Here is a 19,801-nt window from a genome sequence, read left to right as displayed (position 1 = left end):
CTATAACCTGCCGATACTTAGCAGCACCGTTGTTGCTAGATATAGCAATTTTTCATATTACCCAAGCAATAAAACCAAATCTTACATTTTTATTTAGCTTATACTACATATAAGATACAATTATTTGCATAAGTAGATCAAGTTAAGTTTCCCTCGGTAGTGTTTTACTGCTACATGCATGCTGTCCCTGCATTGCAGTCTTCGCCGTGTGGGGGGGCTTAGGCTACATAGGATGCGGCTATGCTAGCTGCTAAAAGAGAGAGGGAGGGGGGGCGAGATGGGGGTTACTGCGCCAAAACCAGGGTCCGGATTTTGTGACGTCACAGGATCCACAGCCCTCTGACAGCATCGACGCACTGCTGCTTTTTGGTGCTTTAAAAGTCCAAATTAAGATCGTTTTTAAAGGGAATCCCACGATTTCTGCTCCCCCTTACCCCCTTCAACTAACCAACCGAGCTCCACCGTTGACCGGCGAGAACAAACAACCAGCGGACCGGTCGAAAATCCCCGGGACGGTCGCATCCACTGTATAGAAGGGGGAGATCGATCTCTTTTTATTTTTTTACAAGAAATGGATATAGACAAGGATCAAGCGGATTAAATGAGTCGAAGTAATCGTCATCGAGGGGGTTCGACAAAGCGAACCTTGAATGTCCATTTGGTCTTTATTACCGACATTTGACTGGAGATGGGGGCTTTCGCGAGCAGACAAAACATAGGCGTGGAAGAAGTGGATATTCCATCTAATTCGGTGTACCGTTATCCACCGAAATCTGGTAAGACACTAACAACAGGTCAGCCCAATGGGTGTGTATGTGAGCGTGTATTGGAGTGTGTGTTTACCACCCTGCAGAGCGTATTGCAGGGGATTGTGTTTTGCGCTAAAATGTGGAAAAAGTAATACACACATGATCACAGATGCTGCTGAGAAACTGGAAAAGAGCAACTGAGAAGCCTTCAAGGCCAACATGACATAGCGTGTGATATTTTTGGAGTGTAAAATTGCTTTGCAGTTACTGTAAATAATAATTGGTGAATTGAACACAAACCTCCTGTGTGTCTGTAAAGGTAACAAAAATAAAACGTCACCTGCATAAGATCTTTGGATTTCAAGATGAAATATTACAAACTGTTCTCTCTCCCCTCTCGTGCAATCAGTGGCGGTCCTAGCTTGAATGGGACCCCATAAGAGACCCCCCCATCACGTGCATACAGAACCGACTGAAAAATATTTTCTTAATTTTTTCTGTTGGCTTATAAATAAATTAAATGTTCCATAATATGCCCCTATTAAAATGTAATTCTATGGCAAATCATTGTTTCTCATCATCTCGTCAGTGTTAGAAGAACGAAGGTTGTCGATGAAACTGATCTGTCAGACCCAGTTCCTCACAGCGGGATCTGGTGACAAACCTGCTGACCTGCTTCAGGAGCTGTCATTCACTCTTGTTCTAGTCTGCTGGCATGTGAAACAAGTCTTGAAGGTGTCAGACTCGATCCACACCTCCCACAGCCTGTCAAATATTTAATTGTTACGATTATATTCATGTCATGATTCAAAGCCAGCTGCACACCGCAAAAAAAAAAAAAAAAATACATGTGAATATTTTACAAGCCAAATTTGGAGGTCTGTATTGTCACTCTTCATTTTGCAATCTCTCATCTGGGTCTACAGGAAGTTACTTCGCCAGCCACTTCATCATGGGCGGAGAGAAGTTCGACTCAACCCACCCAGAAGGTTACCTGTTTGGAGAAAACACAGATCTTAATTTCCTCGGGACCAGACCAGTCGCGGTGAGTATTCTCACTGTAACTTGTAAAGTCAATTTAGTTCGCTATCCTTGAATTGTTACGACCATTTAAAAAAAAGAAAAAAGTCTACAAAATCATAAAATCAATCTGATATATATTTTTTTTATTATTCATTTTACTCAATCCTCTTGATGACTTTCATGATTTTACATTTTGAAAAGAGAGTTGTTGAGAGGTTTACGTTCTGCTATAATTTCCACACCTTCACCAAACGACTCTTTTCACTTGACAGCCAACTCCATCATCTGGCATTCATTTCTTTTTAACACGCAGTACGCAAACTCACTCGTCCACACTTGACGGCATCCTGCTGCTGCGTTTCGCAACCTTCCACATTCTGCCCGATTGCAATTTACACAAATTTGTCAACCGTTCAGTGTAATTAAAAATGTCACGCAATGAGGCGTTTGTCTACCTGCGGGGGTCTCGATTGCGTCACCAAAATGTTAAACTCACATTTTAAAGTCAACCTTGTGGTCTTGTTTATGTCTAGACTCAGGCTAAAATTAGCAGTAGTGTTTTTCCCTCCCCGATTATGAGACCATTTAAATCCTCCCGCGGGCTCAGAACTCACCAAAAAGCATTTCTCCCCCTTTTTCATCTCTCTTTGAATGAGACACTCAACGCGGCGTTATATAACGCTCGGTGGCTTGTGAGCAGATGGCGCGGTAAAATCATAAACCCAGCTTGAGTTATTGCACTCTGGCTCTCTTGCAAATACGATCACGGACATGCTATATTTAGAAACACACACACACACACACACACATTCTCCTACAGGCAATAATCTCCCATAAGGAATCGAGTGTTTACAAAAGCTGTTTCATACACACGAGCATGAATGGCCGCTGTGACATTTCTAATAAGCCTTCCACTGTCGTCTACTGAAAGGCTCGTGTGTGTGTTTTACGAGCACGACTCTCACCGAGCTCCAGATGTGTAACGCCACACATGGATATTGCGTAGTGTGTGGAGTTATGTTGCCACATCCTAGATTGGTCCTTTTTTTTTTTTTTTTTGCACAGTCAGCAGCTTGTGGCTTTATTGAACTGACTCAAATGCTTTCAGTTCCCATACGCAGCCCCTCCACCTCAGGAACCGGTGAAGACGTTACGGAGCCTTATAAACATCCGCAAGGACACACTGCGGCTTGTAAGGTACGTTGTAACACAAGCCCCCCCCTCCCCCCTCCCCTTGCAGAAATGCTGACTAAGAATGAACAGCAACCGCCAACTCGAGGTTTTGGAATTGAGTTAGCAAAAAAGGCTTTTAGCATAAAGTGTCGAGCTAGCATCAACGACACTTTTTTTTTTTTAAGGCAAGTTGTTGGTCTTACCTTGCAGATGCAGCGAGGACCTGAAATTGCCCGGCGATGACGAGGCGGGCAAGCAGCGGGCCTGCTACAACGTGGAGTTCACTTTCGATGCCGACACGCAGGTGGCCATCACCATCTACTACCAGGCCATAGAGGAGTTTCACAACGGCGTGCCAGTGTAGGTTCTGAGATAAAGAGAGAGAACATGGTGGTGGAGCTTGAATTTTGGATTTACGTTGGTTCCCTTTAGCTACCTGCCCCAGGACAGCTCTCTGCAGTCGGAGACGGTGCACTTCAAGAAGGGGGTGAGCCAGCAGTTCTGTCTTCCCTCGCACACCGTCAACCTCAGCGAGTGGGCGGACGAAGAGGTGACTTGATGATACACTTTGTGGATGACAAAGATCTCCGCCGTGTGTGCTAAAGTATCCACACCCCTTGTTTGTACTCCTCAGTTGCTGTTTGACGTGGACAGGGAGATCTTCCCCATGGTGGTGCAGGCCGTGGTCGACGAGGGCGACGGTGAGTTCCGCTCCGACGTCGACCTGTGGCTTCAAATGACATTGTGAGTGAATGTGTGTTTTTCTCCATGCAGAACATCTGGGCCACTCTCACATCCTGCTGGCCACGTTTGAGAAGGTAAACTTGATAGCAACAAGGTCTTTGAAGATGAAGTTGAATTCCTCATAGTGTGGTTTTCTATGGCAGCACATGGATGGCAGCTACTGTGTGAAGCCTCTGAAGCAGAAACAAGTGGTGAGCACCTGTCAAATCGTTTTTTGATATCCCCCTGGAGACGTGACATCATTTCTTTGTCTTCCATTTCCCAGGTGGATGGAGTGAGTTATCTTCTGCAGGAGATCTACGGGATCGAGAACAAATACAACAGCCAAGAATCAAAGGTAAACGTGACGAGTTTTTTTTTTCTTCTTGCGTGAGCTGATACAAACCGCGGGGTCCATTCATCTCCAGGTTGCCGATGACGAAATCAGTGACAACAGCGCAGAGTGCGTGGTGTGTCTGTCAGACGTGCGCGACACTCTCATCCTGCCGTGCAGGCACTTGTGTCTCTGCAACGCCTGTGCCGACACGTTGCGCTATCAAGCTAACTGCTGTCCCATCTGCAGACTGCGTGAGTCCACGCTCGCAAATACGGGGAGGTGCTCTTTTGCCAAACATTCCCATACTCTTTGTTTGTTTGTTTTAGCCTTCAGAGCTTTGCTGCAAATCCGAGCGATGAGGAAGAAACTCAGTCCTTTGACGCCGACCAGCTTTAACCCCGTCATCACTTCACAGACGTCAGACTCGGAGGAACACTCGGTACGGCTAATATGAGCTAATGTTTGGACACGGATTTTAAATACCATTCGTTTTTTTTTTCTTTGAAGGCATCCGAGCACATCCCCCCGGGTTACGAGGCCGTGTCCCTGCTGGAGGCTCTCAACGGCCCCCTTGCTACATCCTCCGTGGCGCCCCCCCTTCACTCCGGACCCAGTCACGTGTCAGGGGCGCTGCCCACGTACGGCAGCGAAGCCCACCCAGCGGCGGCCCGTTCCATATCCCCTCTGGAGCATTCCAACTCAAGTCAGGGGCTCAAACTCAAGAAAAGCGGTTCCAAGTGAGTGAATGTCATTTTTTTTTTTTTACTTCTTTGAAGCCGATCCAAACCGCAGGTCTGCGTATTTTAGGTCGCTTTCCCAGAATTCCTCAGTGCTTCCCGAGGAGGAGGATGAAAAGTCTTGTAGTGAATTAGAAGGTCGTCGCCACAAACTTGCGGTGGATCCGCAGGAGGTGTGTATATTTTTACAGATGTTTCGTCAGGTTGGAAGCTCCTGTTACAACAGCCGCTTTGGTTTTACAGTGCGGCGTCACACCAGACAGTGAAAATCTAACTCTGTCCTCTTCCGGGGCTATCGACCAGTCGCCGTGCACTGGAACGCCGCTCTCCTCCACTATCACTTCCCCTGAAGGTAACACAAAACGTAATCCATGAAAAGTCATCTCACAAAGGAAGCTGCTATCTCTACAAATTGTTTACCGCGTGTCAAAAGCAGAAGCTGTCGGGAAGAAGATTCCAAGATCGAACGGTTTCCATTTCAGTAGTATTGACTAATCACATTTGAGTCGTAGAGGGCAAGTTGTGTATTTCCGAAATGGAGACAAAATGTGGAAAGTAAAACCCTCAGTCCGGTTCACGGAGCGTTTTAACATGAATAAATTATAAGACGGTGCCATTGCGGCATTGGGCGGATCCGACGGGAGGATTTTTTTAAAGATGGCGTCGGACCGTGATGTGTGTCTCCGTGTGTCTGCCAGACCCAGTGAGCAGCAGCCTGGCCCAGTCAGTGATGTCCATGGCCTCGTCCCACTCGCAGCACTCCCACATCAGCACTGACACCATGTCCTCCATGTCAGGGTCCTACCTGGCTGGGGCGGACGGCGAGCCCGGGGGGGGCCAGGAGGGGCTTGACGCCCAGGGCGAGGAGAACCGGGACACCCGCATGGAGAGCCGAGGACCCTCGCAGCTGGAAGGGGTAAAAATTTCAAATACAATTTCTGATACCGATTAAAAACTCCTTCACTACCAGCCCAAGTTAAAAAAAAAAAAAAGACCTTTGACCTCTATAGTCATTTTGTTTTCACTAACTTTTGATCCTCTCCCTTTTCCAAGGAGTCCATAGAATTGAATTATTCCGTGGCTGTCGATGAGCAGGACTCTGAGGTGACTGGCCTATAATGATTCGCACGAGTACTTCATGGAAACTTTTTATTTGAGCTCTTTGTTTTCTTAGGGAAATGATGTCACAGAAGAGGACCGCTCCTCGCCATCCAATGGCAAAGGTAACTACGGTGACCACTCCTCACTTGACACATTGTACAAAAAAAACTATAAATAAAGCCGCTGCTGTTCCACTCCAGTCCTGTTGGTGGCAGTAGTGCACATTGCAAAAAACGAAACACCACGAAACGCAACACATTCAGCAATGCTTCATTCTCGCATGGCCGACCACCTCCCTTCCCGCCTGTCTCCCGTGCCCCGCCCGCTGTGCTTGGCTGCTCTTGTTTGACCTATGCCCTCGCTTGCAGGTGGGCGGAGCAGGTGTCCCGAGTTGGCCAATAACAATCAGGGCGTGGCCCTGTGTGACACGCCCTCTTTGGGCTTGGACAATGAGCAGGCTCCTGACGGCCGATTTGCCGGTGAGTGGACGCCGACCAGAAGTGATGCTCAAAGTTAGCTTGCTAGGCTAACACAAGGGAGAAAGAATGGCGGCTGAGGCTAACGCAGGCTCCTATTTGTCAGTTCTTTCCTTTGCTGCTTTATTGCTTGTTGATACCAAGTAACTGCGCGCTCCCTCCATCCTTAAGCCCTGATGTGTTTGTGTTCATGTGTGCTTCATACATGCATGTTCTCCATCAAGTGTGTTCATTTGCTTTGTATGAACATTTGCCTTGACGTCCGCCATCTTCTTCACAAAGCCATTTTCCTTCCCCATGTGTTGCGTTTTTCTTAGCTCAAATGTCGTCTCTCTCTCTTTGTGTCGTAAAATGTCTTCTGTTATCTCTCCCTTCTTCCTGTGAATTCCTCCCATCCCGTCTTCTCCTCCTCCCTTCCCTTTCTTCCCCTTCTCTCGCCTTCTTTTGGATGGAAAGATGAGGAGTCGTGCCCAGTACATATTGAGGACTAGGTATGCAGTGTTGGCTAAGACTCGAGATCTGACAACTGCTCTTCAATATTTTTATTTTATTTTGGGTCTTAACTTAATTGTGCATTTATTTTCTCTTAACTTAAACAGCATCGTCTTTTTCCATTTGTCATCTCTCGTTCAGGTTTGATGTATCATGGCGGCTACAGGCCCGTTTTGGACTCCACCAGCAACCGGGAGGAACAAGGGGTGGAGAACCGGGAAGGCCAGAGTCCCAAACACCCCCGCCGTGGACCCCTCATTGTGTAGCGCGCTCATACACACACACACCCAAACACAACTACTACGACTACTACTTGCACTTCCTACTCAGTGCTTCATTACTGGATAACGGCTGAGCAGGGAATTCCACCACCACCCCCACCACCTCCAGGTTCTTCTCCAATGAGGCGTTATCTGAGCACTTTTCAAAATATTTCCCCCCCCCCCCGGTCTGTTCTTATTTATTACTCATAGATCTAACTTACCTGTGACAGTTTCATGTCGTGACTTTATGTAGAAGTTGCTGCTGCTCCACCACCACCAGCTAATCAGTCAGGGGCGACTGTGATCAATTACAATGTCAGGTGGGCGATTTCAGTGCTGCTCCTCTCTGGACGATTTCTGCTGAATGTGAAACAAAAGCAGACATGGACCTGAACATTAAACGAATGTAGGAACCCAGAAGGGTCGGATGGGCATCGTTTTCCTCCATTATGTGGAAAATTAGCATGCAAATAATCAATTCATTGATATACACTACTCCTAAAAACTAATTGATACATTTTAGGATGAATCTAAAATGCAATATAATCTCTCAAGGTGAATTTGGGTTGAACTGGGAAAATTTTAATGCTTTTGTACAATTTGCTCTTCTCTAACAATAATTGACCACTAAAGTCAAATTAAAACTGGTATTTGGACTCTTGCAAGATGAAACCTGATTGAAAACTTGATGATTTTGCCATTCAGCTTCGTTTTGGAGATTTTGGAGAAAAGCAAATTATAGCAAATAAAAATATATATGCTGAAACATTTAACATTTGGATAGTGATGATTATGCCCATCCCTGGCTACATCAATGAACTGGAATTAAGCCCCGCCCACCCAGCCGTATTAGCATGTCAGTATTGTTGCAGTGCAACTCTTGAAGCCACCACCCAGCAATAATAAAAGGCTTCATCTTCTTATCAGTTTGCACTGAACTGCTAAGTTAGTTTTTTTTTTTTTGCTCTTGTATTGTATTTTTTTAGTTAACCTCTTCTCAATGTTGATTTGTGTTTTTATCCGCTGCAAAGCACTGTGTTGTTGATTAGAACGTGGATTTAACTATGAAACATTTGTAAAGGTTTACACATGCTCAACACTTAACTCACGTACTGTAGCTGGTTGTAAAGGGATATTAATGCACTATTAGCCGTTTCCTAGGCGACGTAACGTTGCATGAGGCTGAAGTTGAAGCATGATACATCCAGGTGGCTGGTCTCGCGTCTTTTTAGGTGTCAAGTGGCCCTCAATTTCCCGAGCTGTCACGTGATCGGTCACAGTCTGAATGTCTCGTGAATCAGATTTTTTTGTAGGATTGTAGGCGTGAGACGGCAAATAAAGTTGTTAGTTTTTTTTTTTTTTTTTGCAACTGACCAATCGAATTTGAAAGTATTATTGTTATCATTTTCATATTTTAGTTGTGATGTTTTTATTAAAGTAATGCTGTGCCGGTTCAAGTGCAAGGTTTTCATCAAATGCACAGATTCTGTTGTGCATAATTGATTTCAGTGAGGATCTATGATTTACAATACGGTAATCCACCCTGCATTGTAATTCCGTGTTTGCGTAATTCCGCTTGTAGCCACAAGACGGCGACACAGTATAATGTTTCAAACTAAATTTCTAAAAACGAATAAAACATAAATTGAACTTCAAGTCTTTCAAACCTGATTTACGCCGACAGAAAGCAACGGTTGTATGTTCATTTTATGATGGGCCATAATTATCGATGAAGATTATGATTAATTAAAAATTATATAATTGATCATATTAAAAAATTAAATTTGTAACACTGCCTCTAATTTAAAAAAAGTTGATCACTTCCTTATGTTTGATTGCCAAAACAACACGGCCAGTCTTGCATTGACCACAATAAAATACAATTATAATTTTTTTTTTATCAAACTGTGATATTCAAGCATTAAAGTGGTCAGTCAGACAGAGTGACGGATGTGACCATTAATGAGAAAGCAATGAGCATCTACTGGCGCCACGAATGATTGCATTTCCAATTTGGACATGTGGGAATTAAATGTGGTCCAGCCCATTTTTCTCCACACCAACCAAAGAGAACATTCTCACAAATCACGACAACATGATGCCAGCTTCTGGACTCTTCTTCTTTTTCATGCTCTTCCTCACAGGTGAGCTTATGATGCTTTTTATTTTTATTCTATTGTTATTGGAATATATTTAGCCAAATGTTGACATGCTATGCAGGAGTGGAATCCTCGGAGAAAGTGTGTTCTTACCACGAAGTGTTGAATCATCTCAACTTGACCACACAAAGCTCTTTGTACTACATGACGAGGCCGGTCAAAGACTACAAAAAGCCGACTGTAGTTTCGCTGGAGCTAATTCTATACGCCATTCTAGACGTGGTTAGTTTCTTTTTCTTTACTTGTCTCTAGAAATGTATTTATTTGTATATATAGTATATATATATGTTATTTTTACAAATTATTGAGCAATCTAAAGTGTTAAAAATGGCAATATATGTATATATGAGGAAGGGATCCAATTCACTAAATGATAAATGCAGTAAATTGGGTCAGTGGTTGCCAGGTGACATCATAAACAAAATGGAACGTTTCCAAATCCTTCTGTGGTTAATCAGTCAGACACTGATGCTGCTTGATGGCTTTCTAAACTGTAATCACTGGCTTCCATCATATTGGATGAATAATTAACCAAGGCTGGAAAAATCCAGGAATGCTTTTTTGGTTGGCAGATTGGGGGTAGGTCATCCTTTCTTGAATGTAATTGTTAATGTGTTTTTTTTTTTTTTTTGTCTGTCAACAGAGGGAAATTGACCAGACCTTCGTTCCCTATGTTTGGATTTTCACGGTTCTTTCAAAATATTTTTTTCGAGATGATTTAAAAATTGCCAGACTTTTTTGGGGTAATTATTCTAATTGTCTTTCTTGTACAGAGCTGGCACAATGATCACATCTCTTGGGATCCCGAGCAGTTTTGCGGGATTAAGAACGTCTCTGTCCCCACCGAATTGTTTTGGAAACCAGATCTGACCATTGAAGAAATGTAAGTACAACACAGTTCCAACCAACATCTTCACATTCTAATCTTAAAATGCTAACCCAGTAATCCAACAACCCTAAACCTCAACTAAAATTTGATAAAATTCTGATGCCTGACATCTGCAGCGTGATGTTGCCATGCAGGATCGAGAAGGACAAGGCCCCCCCGAGCCCTCACCTCACCATCTTCAACAATGGCCGCGTGCACGTGCAAAACGACCAAGTACTGCTCAGCACGTGCAAGTTGCACATCTACCAGTTCCCTTTTGACCGCCAGAGCTGCAACCTCACCTTCAAGTCTGTGGTCCACCCATGTAAGGCTCACCAAAATGTTACAAATCTAAATCTGTTTTGTGTAAATGTAAAAAAAAAACTTCAGAAAAATAAATACTCGAGTATTGCTGATACCTCTCAGTGCAGGAACTCCAGCTGCTTCATACGCTCAGCTCCGCCGAGGCCACCCAGTGGTCACGGGAGGTAATGCGCACGCAGAACGAATGGCTCTTTGTCAGCATGACCGTTGTCAACAAGACCAGCAGCGAGTTCGGCATCCAGCAAGACATGATTGTTTATACTGTGAGTAATTTGTCACAAATACTCTTTGAGGATCACTTTTCCTTACCACCAATGGGATGTCACAGATCAACATGAAGAGGAGGCCGGTGTTGTACATCATCAACTTCCTGTTGCCTGTCCTCTTCTTCCTGGCCCTGGACTTGGCCTCATTCTTCATCTCAGATAGGGGCGGCGAGAAGCTGAGCTTCAAAGTGACCGTGCTGCTAGCCGTCACTGTCATGCAGCTCATTCTCAACGAGATCCTCCCCTGCTCATCCAACAGAATCCCTCTCATAGGTCAGCCAGATGTGAAATTAAACTAACTCGCTTTTCATATTCATTGACGTCCTCCATCCGCTGCCTTCAGCCGTCTACTGCATCGGTATCTTTGCGCTGATGCTGCTCAGCCTGCTGGAGACCATTTTTGCCATGTACCTGATGGAAAAAGATAATGGCGGGGAGGATGTCACGGTCAGCGTGGATCAAAATGTTACTGGTGAACAGGGCTTTTTGTTTCAAAACTTTTGAAAATTGATTTTCCAATAATATGCTCCATGGTATTCTGATTCATCTCATTTTCTTTGTTTGCAGCAAAGAAAAACCGAAGTTGTGCATGCATCTGTAAAGGGCCTACGGATGAAAACCTACCTGAAATGATCAAGGTTTCTATAACCCTGCAAAATGTTCTTTATCGGTCACAATAACCCAAAAAATCCGTTGCAGGATGACCGTCTGACCGAATCCGACTCTCTGGAGAGACTCTCCAACGAGACGAGGGACTTGATGAAGGCCCTCACGCTGCTTCTCGAGAGCAGGAAGGAAAAAGAAGACAAGCCCGGCTACTGGACCAGACTCACCTTGAAAATCAACAGAATCTTCTTCATCGTCTACGTCACTGCTGTGTCTTTGTTTTTAACCGTGTTGAGCTTCATTTGGCAGACAAACCACCAAGAATGAAAGATTGATTAAAGCGATACCACAGCGGGCATTAGATAGCATATGCATGCCATTGCTTGATGCAGATTTACTTTTAAATATACGTGTTATGTGTTTTTTAACAGTACAAGCATGCCCGAAACAAAAGCTGTATTCATACATCTATGTTCACCATCTATGAAATTATAAAATGTAATACACGCAAATGCTATTTGCTGCTTTATTTTTTAAACCCACTTAGAGTCAGTTTTGATATATTAAATGCTATATATAAAAGGAGTAATTGATATATAAATTAAATTTTTTTGGTGGGTGTAATGTGTCCTCCGGTACTGTAGGGGGTGCTGCTCTCTGACCCGCCTCCCCTGTGCGGCACAAATCAGTGACGTGGATTTTCATTCAGAGTCCGAGTCGCCCCGAAACTCGCACTACAGTGCACCTCAACGGCTGATTTTACGTTACTTTTCTTATATTTACAACGAATTCCTGTAATTTTTGTCGCTAACCTTACTTCGAGACATTTTTGACACGGTGTAATAAACAGGTGAGTGCGTCATTAACTAAAAAAAATGGTCAAATGTTATAATTAAATGCCACCTGATAACCGTGAATTGATGCATTTTACGTCTTTGCACAGGTAGGCAGAATGAGTAAAAGCAACAAAGTGTTTAATTTAAAAGATAAACTAAATGACAAGGAGATGGATTTGAGTCTGTGCAACCTCACCGAGGTGCCTGTCAAAGAGCTGGTGAGTTCACGCGTGTGAGGGTTGAGCTTACAAAATTCACTCATAATATTAATTAAAAACTGTATAAAAAACAATTAACGAATAATAACTTCAAACCACCAGGCTTTTTTCACCAAAGCGACGTTTTTGGACTTGTCGTGCAACAACATCACCTCTCTGCCGGTAAGTGCATTTTTTAAACCTGGAACTGTTTTTTAAAAATGCAATACGAGTAAATTTTTTAGTATACATTTTTTTTCATCTGCTAAAATGTTAAAAAAGGATAGAATCGTCCATATGTAACATTGTGTTGAAATGTATAACCCCAGTTTGAAACCATAGTCCGGTTTAAAAACCCCACTTGAAAATTCTCTGACGTCACTCATAACCCTTGCGTTGAAACACTACCCTCGGGCTACTATTTTTTCCTGTGTATTTTTCACACGGCAGCCTGAGTTCTGCAACCTAACCCACTTGATGAAGTTGGACCTGAGTAAAAATCAACTGACCTGTTTGCCGGATGACATTGGAAACCTTACCAGTCTGCAGCACTTGGATTTGTACAACAACAAGCTGAGCACACTGCCTGTTAGCTTCTCCCAGCTGCGGGTGAGTGGAAGCGCATATATAACAAAAGTGGCATTTTTTTCCTTGTCGCTAAGCTAATAGCACAGGTTTTTGTTTTTTTTGCTGTCAGAGTCTGAAGTGGTTGGACCTGAAGGACAATCCTCTGGATGCGGGGCTGGCCAAAGTGGCGGGAGATTGCCTGGACGAGAAGCAGTGCAAGCAATGTGCTACCAAGGTATGAAAGACATGCAGAAAAAAAAACACAGGAAAAGATGTCAAGTTAGTTAAAAGGTTTTTTTTGCTGTCAGGTTTTGAAGTACATGCAGGTGCTGCAGGAGGAGGCCGACCTCGCACGAGAGAAGCGACTTTTGAGGGAGAAAGGTCAGGAATCAATGTTTGATCTTTCACATATTGAGAGTTTTAAAAATGTCTTTTCCATTAGAGTTGGAGAGGAAGCGAGAGGCTAAGAAGCGGGAACGTGAGGCCCGTGAGAAGGAGGCGCGTAAGCGGGAGAAGGCAGAGGAGAAAGAGAAGCGGAGGAAGGAATACAACGCCCAGGTGGCCGCTGCCGCCGCCGTCCAGGAGCAGCAGCAGCAACAGAAGAAGAAGAACGAGGAGAAGAAGAGCAAGAAGAAGAATGGACATGCCACAGGTTAAATGTTTTTTTTTGCATTGTAAATTCAAATTTATACTTTTAGATGTTACTCAAAAACATTTTCATATATGGGTGCAATATATTTATTTCTGTTGTCAAAATCAGGCAAACATTTAATTTAAAAAAAGCAGGTAACCATTGTTTTTAAAAACAATCTCCTGTCTTTGTGTCACGTCAGCAGGGAAAAAGACCGTAGCAGTGTCGGCGTCAAAGCCTTGCCGCTCTGCCTTAGGCCTTCTCTTCAAGCTCTTCCTGCTCCTGCTGCTCGGCATGGCCGTTCTGACAGCCACCTGCCGGCTGACGGAGCTGCGGCGGGAGGACGTGTGCGTGGCATTGGACGCCGCCCTGGACCGGGGCCTGACTTGGGCCCGTGAGCAAGAAATCATTGTCCGCCGGCTCCTCGGCAATTTGTCTGCGGCTGTTAAGGACTTTGTGGAATCCATGCAAACGTCTAAAAGCTAAACTGGGATTTGAAATGAATCTTTCTCATTAAGATGGCCACTGCTGCCGCTCGTCGTTGACGCAGAGAGACAAAAACGTGTGAAAATTCCTATGGAATTGTCGCTCTTTGTACAACCGTCTGTTTTTAAAATAAAATAAAAAAAATTCTGTCTTCTCACGCCAATTTGCGACGTTTTTCTTGCAATGTGATCACGTCTTGAAATAAACATGCTGACTCCACGCCTCTGTCAAACGACCTCATTTGGAAATTTCCGTGGCCGTCTGTGACTTTGGTTCCAGTCTTTGGCCGCAAGCTGCCAGGTAGTCCCGCTCGGTCATGTGACCTACTTGCTGCAACAACATCCGGCGAAGTGACTCATCCACCGCTGTCTCCAAAGTGACCTCCTTGAACACCTGACACACTGACACCTACGGAATCATCATGCAAACCGTTAATAGAAAAATATAATACCTCATCATACAAATTTATAATTATTGATATAGATTTTACCTGTTGGAACTGTAGTTTCTTGAACAGAGCAATGCTGACTTCATTATCCAGGCCAATTTTGGCTTGAAATTTGCTGATACCAAGTTTAGTGACCCCTGGTGGTGGACAAGGCACTCATCAGTGAAAACTTATTTTTGAATAAATCCATGTGAAAATACGCCCCCCCCTTCAAGTTATGATTTTTATTTCAAGTATCATTTTTCATCCTAAAAAAAAAAAACATGTAGTAATAACGTGCAGTAAAAGCTCACCATAATGCATCATCATTTGTGTCACCTCCTTCCCGATGCCTTTCCCTCTGTAACTGGGCTCTGTAAATAAAATAAATTAGGTAAGGAGAGACACAAGAAGCAAATCTCGGTTATTTGTTGACCTGCTATCATGATCTCCAGTTCGGCCAGGGAAGGATCCGTGGGATCGGTCAGGAAGATGTTGACGTCTCCAATCATGCATTGCGCCTCCTCTGCTCCAGAATCCGCCCAGCGCCGTTTGTCCAAGATGATGAAGGTGCACTCTGGGAAAACCAGACATTGAGCAGTGAAAATCTGCAGATCAAGAATTCAGTTTGCCAAACAACTTACTATCTCCGTCTTCCCTCCAGCTACGTTGCATATCATATTCCTGCTCCAGTGTCAGAGGTTCTGAGGCAGTCAGTTGTTGCAGCTCCTCAGACTTCATCCACTCGTGGTACCTAAACAAAGCAATAAATTACAAACCTTTCCTAAGATCTACTTTTGATTCATGCATCCTTCCTACCTTTCTGCCTTCCATCCTTACGTGCTCAGACCCAATTACTTGCATACTTCCTAACTTTACTTAAGACTATTTGTCCTCCTTTCCTTTTATTCTTGCCTTAAACCTACCTTGATGGACCCTGTTGAAAATATATATAAAACATTTTTTAATATATACAACACAGTTCATCTTTGCTGACCTGACCATTCTGTTCTGTGGATAAATTATCAATATTCTTGAGTTACGTGTTAGTTGCAATTACCTTGGTACGTGCTCAGCATTGTACGGGACCAACATGACTTTATGTCCTTCCAATAACGTGTTCTCATTTATTTTCATGATTAAAATCTGTATTAATGTCTAAATGAAACGTGGCATCGTAATTAAACGCAGGAATTTACAAAAAGGGTGTATAAGTTGACGCACTTCCGGGTTAATTCTCACTCTACTGTACTGATTTAACGGCACGAGAGGCGACTTGCGCCGTCTTGTGGACATCAGCGGTATTTCAATTTTTGCATTTCAACACCTTTTCTCTCTTTGAGTGAAAAATTTCACCTGAAACATCTAAACACTTATATCGTTTTATTCCATTTGAATGAATCAGTATTTTTTCATTTTATTTAGCCACGTTATTGAAATATATTTGTGTATATGTCAAATATATTGCAGATAGACACGCCACACAAAAGCCTTAAGTGGTTGTGCAGAGTCCATGCCACACTTTGACCGGCTTGAGTGGTGTGTTGACCATGTCCATCCAGTGTTGCAGCTGCGGACCTCTGGCGTACATGAATGGACCAAGCACCACAACTCCCAGTGGAATTGAAGGTTCTGGATGTGTAAGACAAATGGAAAATAGGAGAAATAGTTAAGCTAGTTAGAAAGCTAGCAAGAAAGATTGAGTTATCCTGCTCGGTTAGACAGCACAATGAAAGTGTAACTTCCCTCTAGAAGATGATGAGTTACCTGAGGGAACGTAATCGGTCTCCCGCCGCACCTCCAAGCGGAGGCAGGCCTCGTCCACGTGTTCGGCCCGTAGTTTGAAGCTCGTCCTGAGCTCGAATTCCGGTTCGCTGTCCCCCTTCACGACGCCGCTGCTCTTGATCTTCACCACCTGAGTGTGAATTTGCAAGCTTGCACGCACGCACACACCTGTGAACAGAATATATGTTGAAATAAAGCACATTGAGTGTCAAGAGACCACCCAGAGGACCTCCCACCTGCATCCATCAGAGGTTGCATTCCTCGAGCTTTTGGAACCTCCACTGATAGGCGCTGTAGAGTCGGGTTGTAGCTCAGGGACACCAAGACCTCACCGAGCTCTGAACACTGACAAGAACACGTAACAATGTGAACATCAATTTATTAATTATGTTATTTTTAATCACTATTAAATTAATCACTATGCCATCTATGCACATACATGATGGTGGTTTTCAGTGTCCAAGTCTCTCCAGAGTACCCTACCAGCCTGTCCCAGTTCTCCTTGCAAAGGAAAGAGCACCTGACCCACTGCGTGGCGTTTGCCGTCATGTGACACGCTCAGCACGGACACACTGAGCGTGCTCTGTGACACACGGGCCGCTGTCACCTGGTCATGTGGAGGACAAGAAGATTGGGGTCACATCATCAAGTGTGTGCACGCTCACATTCTCACCTGGAACAGGAAGTAGTCATTAAACTCCGGGTCGGGCCCGGTGCCCCTGGATTTGGCCTGGCGGGGACGCCGGTCATCGGGCAGTAGGCGGAGCTGCACCAGGGTGATGTTACTATGGAAACGAGGCGGCAGGTTGCCCAGGCGGAACAAGGAGACGGCTAGCTGCTCGCCGCCGTAACGGTATTCCACTGAGAAGCAGAGACGTGTTGCCATGCCGGGCGGGGGTGCCACCACCTTGCCAGAATACAAACCGGCCAGCACAGTCCCCACTGGGTACCAACCTGGAACATTAAAAATTGAAAATGGGTTGTGCTACCAATCTGAATAAAAGCATTGGGGACTTACTTTGAACACAAAGAGAGCCCCGGTGAGCCAGAAGGTCCATCTTAGTCACCTCCGCCTTATCCTCGCTTTTTTCCGTGTCTTTCCGAGGTATTGGGAAGCGAGGAGGTAACATGAACGGAATGTCGCCGGGCCTGAAGACAAACACCATATTGTGAGAAACGAGTCAACAGTACTTACTGATAGTACTGACTTGGCACAGGAATCTTGCGAAACGGGGATGACCAGAGGGGTGCATGATGGGACGTGAGGCACGGCAGCGACCAACTCCAGGTATTGTCTGCGATCACGCCTCCTCTTCCACCTCCACAGATAGAACATCACCAAACCAAGAAGGAGAAGAATGAAAAGAAGCAGCACCAGAAGTCCGGCAATGAGGCCAACGGAAACCATGGAACCCGAAAAACAGGAGACGCAAAGTCAAATGTGTGTCCATATGTGTGTGTGTGAGGTGGACACAGCTGGCTGCTTCTCTTGTGTACACACGCCCTCTATTGGTCAGTCATTTTATTAGGGAGAGCACTTTGGACAGCAAATGTAAAGGCAGAATTTTCAAGAGATTGATTATTCTTATCCTGTACAAGAATAAATGCTTTGGAATCCTGCCAGCTGACCTGATCTTAACTCTTTAGCCACACACACGGAGTCCAGAGATAGGCTGTCAGCTAATGGGATGACAGGTGGCCAGTTAATCCTCAGGGCCCAAGATGCGACACACCCCACGGCACTCCTTCGCTCATGCACGCACTGATGATTGATCGGCACCATTTTGATGCTACAGGTTGTTCACCCAGAAGGGAAGTTTGTGGGATTGGAAAGATGTCAGGGGGGAAACGGGACGCCATTTAGCTATACAGAAGAGGACATCACTTTAAGGTATGAAGATTATATTCCCATTGGAGTGTTGTTTAACTAGGAATTATTATTACAGTAAAATAATCTTTTTTTTCTAAAAAATGACATAATCCGATTTAGGTACTTCTTAAGTTGTTGCCATGGCAATGAAGCCCGTGCGACCCCATTCCGAAATCTACCCGGCAGTGTGTTGTTCCGTCAGTCCATCCGTGTCCTACTCCAGCTTGACGGAAGGACCGGTGGACGACGGTGATGCCAACACACCCATCTTCTCAGTCTCCAAGAGCTCCATGGATGTTTTCAAGCGTGACCCGACGTGGACCGGCCTGGATCTACACCGCAGCTCCAGCGCCAACGTCGAACAGGGCACGCTGCAGGAGCTGCAGGGGTGGCGGCGCGTGGGCAGCCTGCAGTCGTCGGATGGCAACAACCCGGCCGCCATCAGTGAGCGGCTGGTGGCCAACATGCGGCGCTGGAGCCGTTGCAGTGGCGGAGGCAGCGTGCACAGCCGCAGCAGCACGCCCGACACGGTGGTGTGGGGCGGCAGCGCGTCGCGGCCCGGCAGCCTGGCAAAGGACGTGGCCTGCTGTGCCCCTTCTAGCTCATCGACCACTCTCACCTCCTCACCATTCATCTCCCCGCTGCTGACACCCACTTTGCTATCCGTGGAACAATACGCCTTGTCCCCGGCGTCCCCTCTGGAGTCCACAACCACGCTGCTACCTGAGCACGGAGACTCTCCAGGGTCCCCCCTGGCATCCACCACCCTGCCTCCTGAGCCCTTTTTTCGGGTGAGGAGAACAGAAGATGACACCTCCAGCGGTAACCGCTTGCTTTATTTTCAGTATCCCTCCCCAATGGCGTCGTCCGTGTGCTCAGAGGAAGGCGTATCACCATCTCCTGGATGCCTCCCCGATGAGGAGGCACCCCAGATATCCGATGGCCAAGTTCAGATGTCAACTTCAGTGGATGAGGAGCGAGAACTGGATGAAGAAGCTTCGGTGTGCCACCTCCAGTTGCCGTGGCAACCGCAGCCAAGGAGGTCGCCTCTGGTCTCCTCGCTGAGCGACTCGCTTCTAGGTGAGGGGTGCAGATGCTCCAGAGGAGGAGCCCAAAGGGAGCCCATCTTCAAGGAGAAGGCCCAGCAGAAAATGGTGGACGCCGCCGTGCAGACGCTGTCCCCCACAGGTTCATGGTTGGACCTCCACAGTAACACCTCCCACTCTCTACTGGGCTCGCCTCCCGGATCCAAACTAGACTTGAAGGCCTCTGTGGACTCCAACTCTAACCTGGTGTCACCCTCCTCCAGCATGATCCCGCCGAGCGAGAGCGAGGAGGATGAGAAGCTGAAAGACGATCTGGGGCGGAGAAGGTCGTGCCTTAAGACACAGGCCGGGGAGGAGAAGAAGGAGCCGGGGGGGAGGAGGCGGAGCAGCATGAAGCAGGTGCAGTGGGACGAGGACGGAATGACGTGGGACGTCCACGGCGCATCCATGGAGCCGGAAATGTTGACCGCGGCCATACGGAAGCACCTGGAACTTCACAACAGCCCCCAAACTGTCAAACGGCCCTCAAAGAAGAGCAAAGCTCCTGCTCCTCCTCCTTCTGTGGTGCTCCCCGACGCCACTCCTCCAGAAAACGGAGAGGAGATGATACAAGACAAAGGAGACGAAAAGGAGGAGGCGCCTCGTGAAGCGAGCAAAGC

The 19,801-nt window shown here is 45.7% G+C and overlaps 5 protein-coding genes across 13 annotated transcripts; 3 read left to right on the top strand and 2 right to left on the bottom strand.

Annotated features, from left to right (window-relative positions):
* The first annotated feature begins 252 nt into the window (after positions 1 to 252).
* Positions 253 to 8,730, top strand: rnf157 (ring finger protein 157). Of its 7 annotated transcripts, none has more exons than XM_049758192.2 (19): positions 254 to 1,794; positions 2,881 to 2,969; positions 3,156 to 3,305; positions 3,378 to 3,495; positions 3,580 to 3,646; positions 3,720 to 3,763; positions 3,833 to 3,880; positions 3,955 to 4,026; positions 4,097 to 4,256; positions 4,332 to 4,444; positions 4,513 to 4,742; positions 4,813 to 4,915; positions 4,986 to 5,094; positions 5,441 to 5,658; positions 5,796 to 5,846; positions 5,917 to 5,965; positions 6,212 to 6,322; positions 6,776 to 6,810; positions 6,953 to 8,730. In XM_049758192.2, the coding sequence occupies exons 1-18, from the start codon at positions 1,552 to 1,554 to the stop codon at positions 6,808 to 6,810; spliced, it is 2,010 nt and encodes a 669-aa protein (XP_049614149.1). In that variant the 5' UTR covers positions 254 to 1,551; the 3' UTR covers positions 6,953 to 8,730. The 7 variants fall into 7 exon arrangements, with proteins under 7 accessions (XP_049614150.1, XP_049614153.1, XP_049614151.1 ...); XM_049758191.2 differs by lacking the exon at positions 6,776 to 6,810 and having other exon boundaries at positions 255 to 776; positions 1,676 to 1,794; XM_068649408.1 differs by lacking the exon at positions 6,776 to 6,810 and having other exon boundaries at positions 255 to 776; positions 1,339 to 1,794.
* Positions 8,731 to 9,064: 334 nt separating this feature from the next.
* LOC125990876 (5-hydroxytryptamine receptor 3A-like) lies at positions 9,065 to 11,809 on the top strand. Its single transcript, XM_049758197.2, has 10 exons — positions 9,065 to 9,218; positions 9,295 to 9,455; positions 9,877 to 9,921; positions 10,007 to 10,116; positions 10,257 to 10,426; positions 10,528 to 10,688; positions 10,754 to 10,964; positions 11,035 to 11,163; positions 11,259 to 11,329; positions 11,391 to 11,809. Exons 1-10 carry the CDS (start codon positions 9,107 to 9,109, stop codon positions 11,622 to 11,624), a joined length of 1,404 nt encoding a protein of 467 aa, XP_049614154.1. The 5' UTR covers positions 9,065 to 9,106; the 3' UTR covers positions 11,625 to 11,809.
* Positions 11,810 to 11,977: 168 nt separating this feature from the next.
* Positions 11,978 to 14,177, top strand: lrrc59 (leucine rich repeat containing 59). Of its 3 annotated transcripts, none has more exons than XM_049758968.1 (8): positions 11,978 to 12,147; positions 12,241 to 12,351; positions 12,454 to 12,513; positions 12,781 to 12,939; positions 13,028 to 13,132; positions 13,206 to 13,278; positions 13,340 to 13,549; positions 13,734 to 14,177. In XM_049758968.1, exons 2-8 carry the CDS (start codon positions 12,250 to 12,252, stop codon positions 14,012 to 14,014), a joined length of 990 nt encoding a protein of 329 aa, XP_049614925.1. In that variant the 5' UTR covers positions 11,978 to 12,147; positions 12,241 to 12,249; the 3' UTR covers positions 14,015 to 14,177. The 3 variants fall into 3 exon arrangements, with proteins under 3 accessions (XP_049614925.1, XP_049614924.1, XP_049614923.1); XM_049758967.1 differs by having other exon boundaries at positions 11,979 to 12,147; positions 12,245 to 12,351; positions 13,731 to 14,177; XM_049758966.1 differs by having other exon boundaries at positions 11,980 to 12,147; positions 13,731 to 14,177.
* On the bottom strand, positions 13,622 to 15,689 carry nat9 (N-acetyltransferase 9). Its single transcript, XM_049758969.1, has 6 exons — positions 15,502 to 15,689; positions 15,086 to 15,195; positions 14,878 to 15,018; positions 14,756 to 14,815; positions 14,505 to 14,599; positions 13,622 to 14,422 (listed from the first exon to the last, which is right to left on the bottom strand). Exons 1-6 carry the CDS (start codon positions 15,576 to 15,578, stop codon positions 14,252 to 14,254), a joined length of 654 nt encoding a protein of 217 aa, XP_049614926.1. The 5' UTR covers positions 15,579 to 15,689; the 3' UTR covers positions 13,622 to 14,251.
* A 188-nt stretch (positions 15,690 to 15,877) lies between these two features.
* Positions 15,878 to 18,072, bottom strand: syt15 (synaptotagmin XV). The gene is made up of 7 exons (XM_049759062.2): positions 17,435 to 18,072; positions 17,245 to 17,375; positions 16,900 to 17,180; positions 16,666 to 16,833; positions 16,463 to 16,571; positions 16,209 to 16,394; positions 15,878 to 16,073 (listed from the first exon to the last, which is right to left on the bottom strand). The coding sequence occupies exons 1-7, from the start codon at positions 17,632 to 17,634 to the stop codon at positions 15,934 to 15,936; spliced, it is 1,215 nt and encodes a 404-aa protein (XP_049615019.1). The 5' UTR covers positions 17,635 to 18,072; the 3' UTR covers positions 15,878 to 15,933.
* Between the last annotated feature and the right edge of the window lie 1,729 nt (positions 18,073 to 19,801).

This window comes from Syngnathus scovelli, chromosome 21 (assembly GCF_024217435.2).
Source record: "Syngnathus scovelli strain Florida chromosome 21, RoL_Ssco_1.2, whole genome shotgun sequence".
NCBI lineage: Eukaryota > Metazoa > Chordata > Actinopteri > Syngnathiformes > Syngnathidae > Syngnathus > Syngnathus scovelli.
The sequence above is the reverse complement of the archived record's forward strand: the minus strand, read 5'-3'. Positions and strand labels throughout refer to the sequence as shown.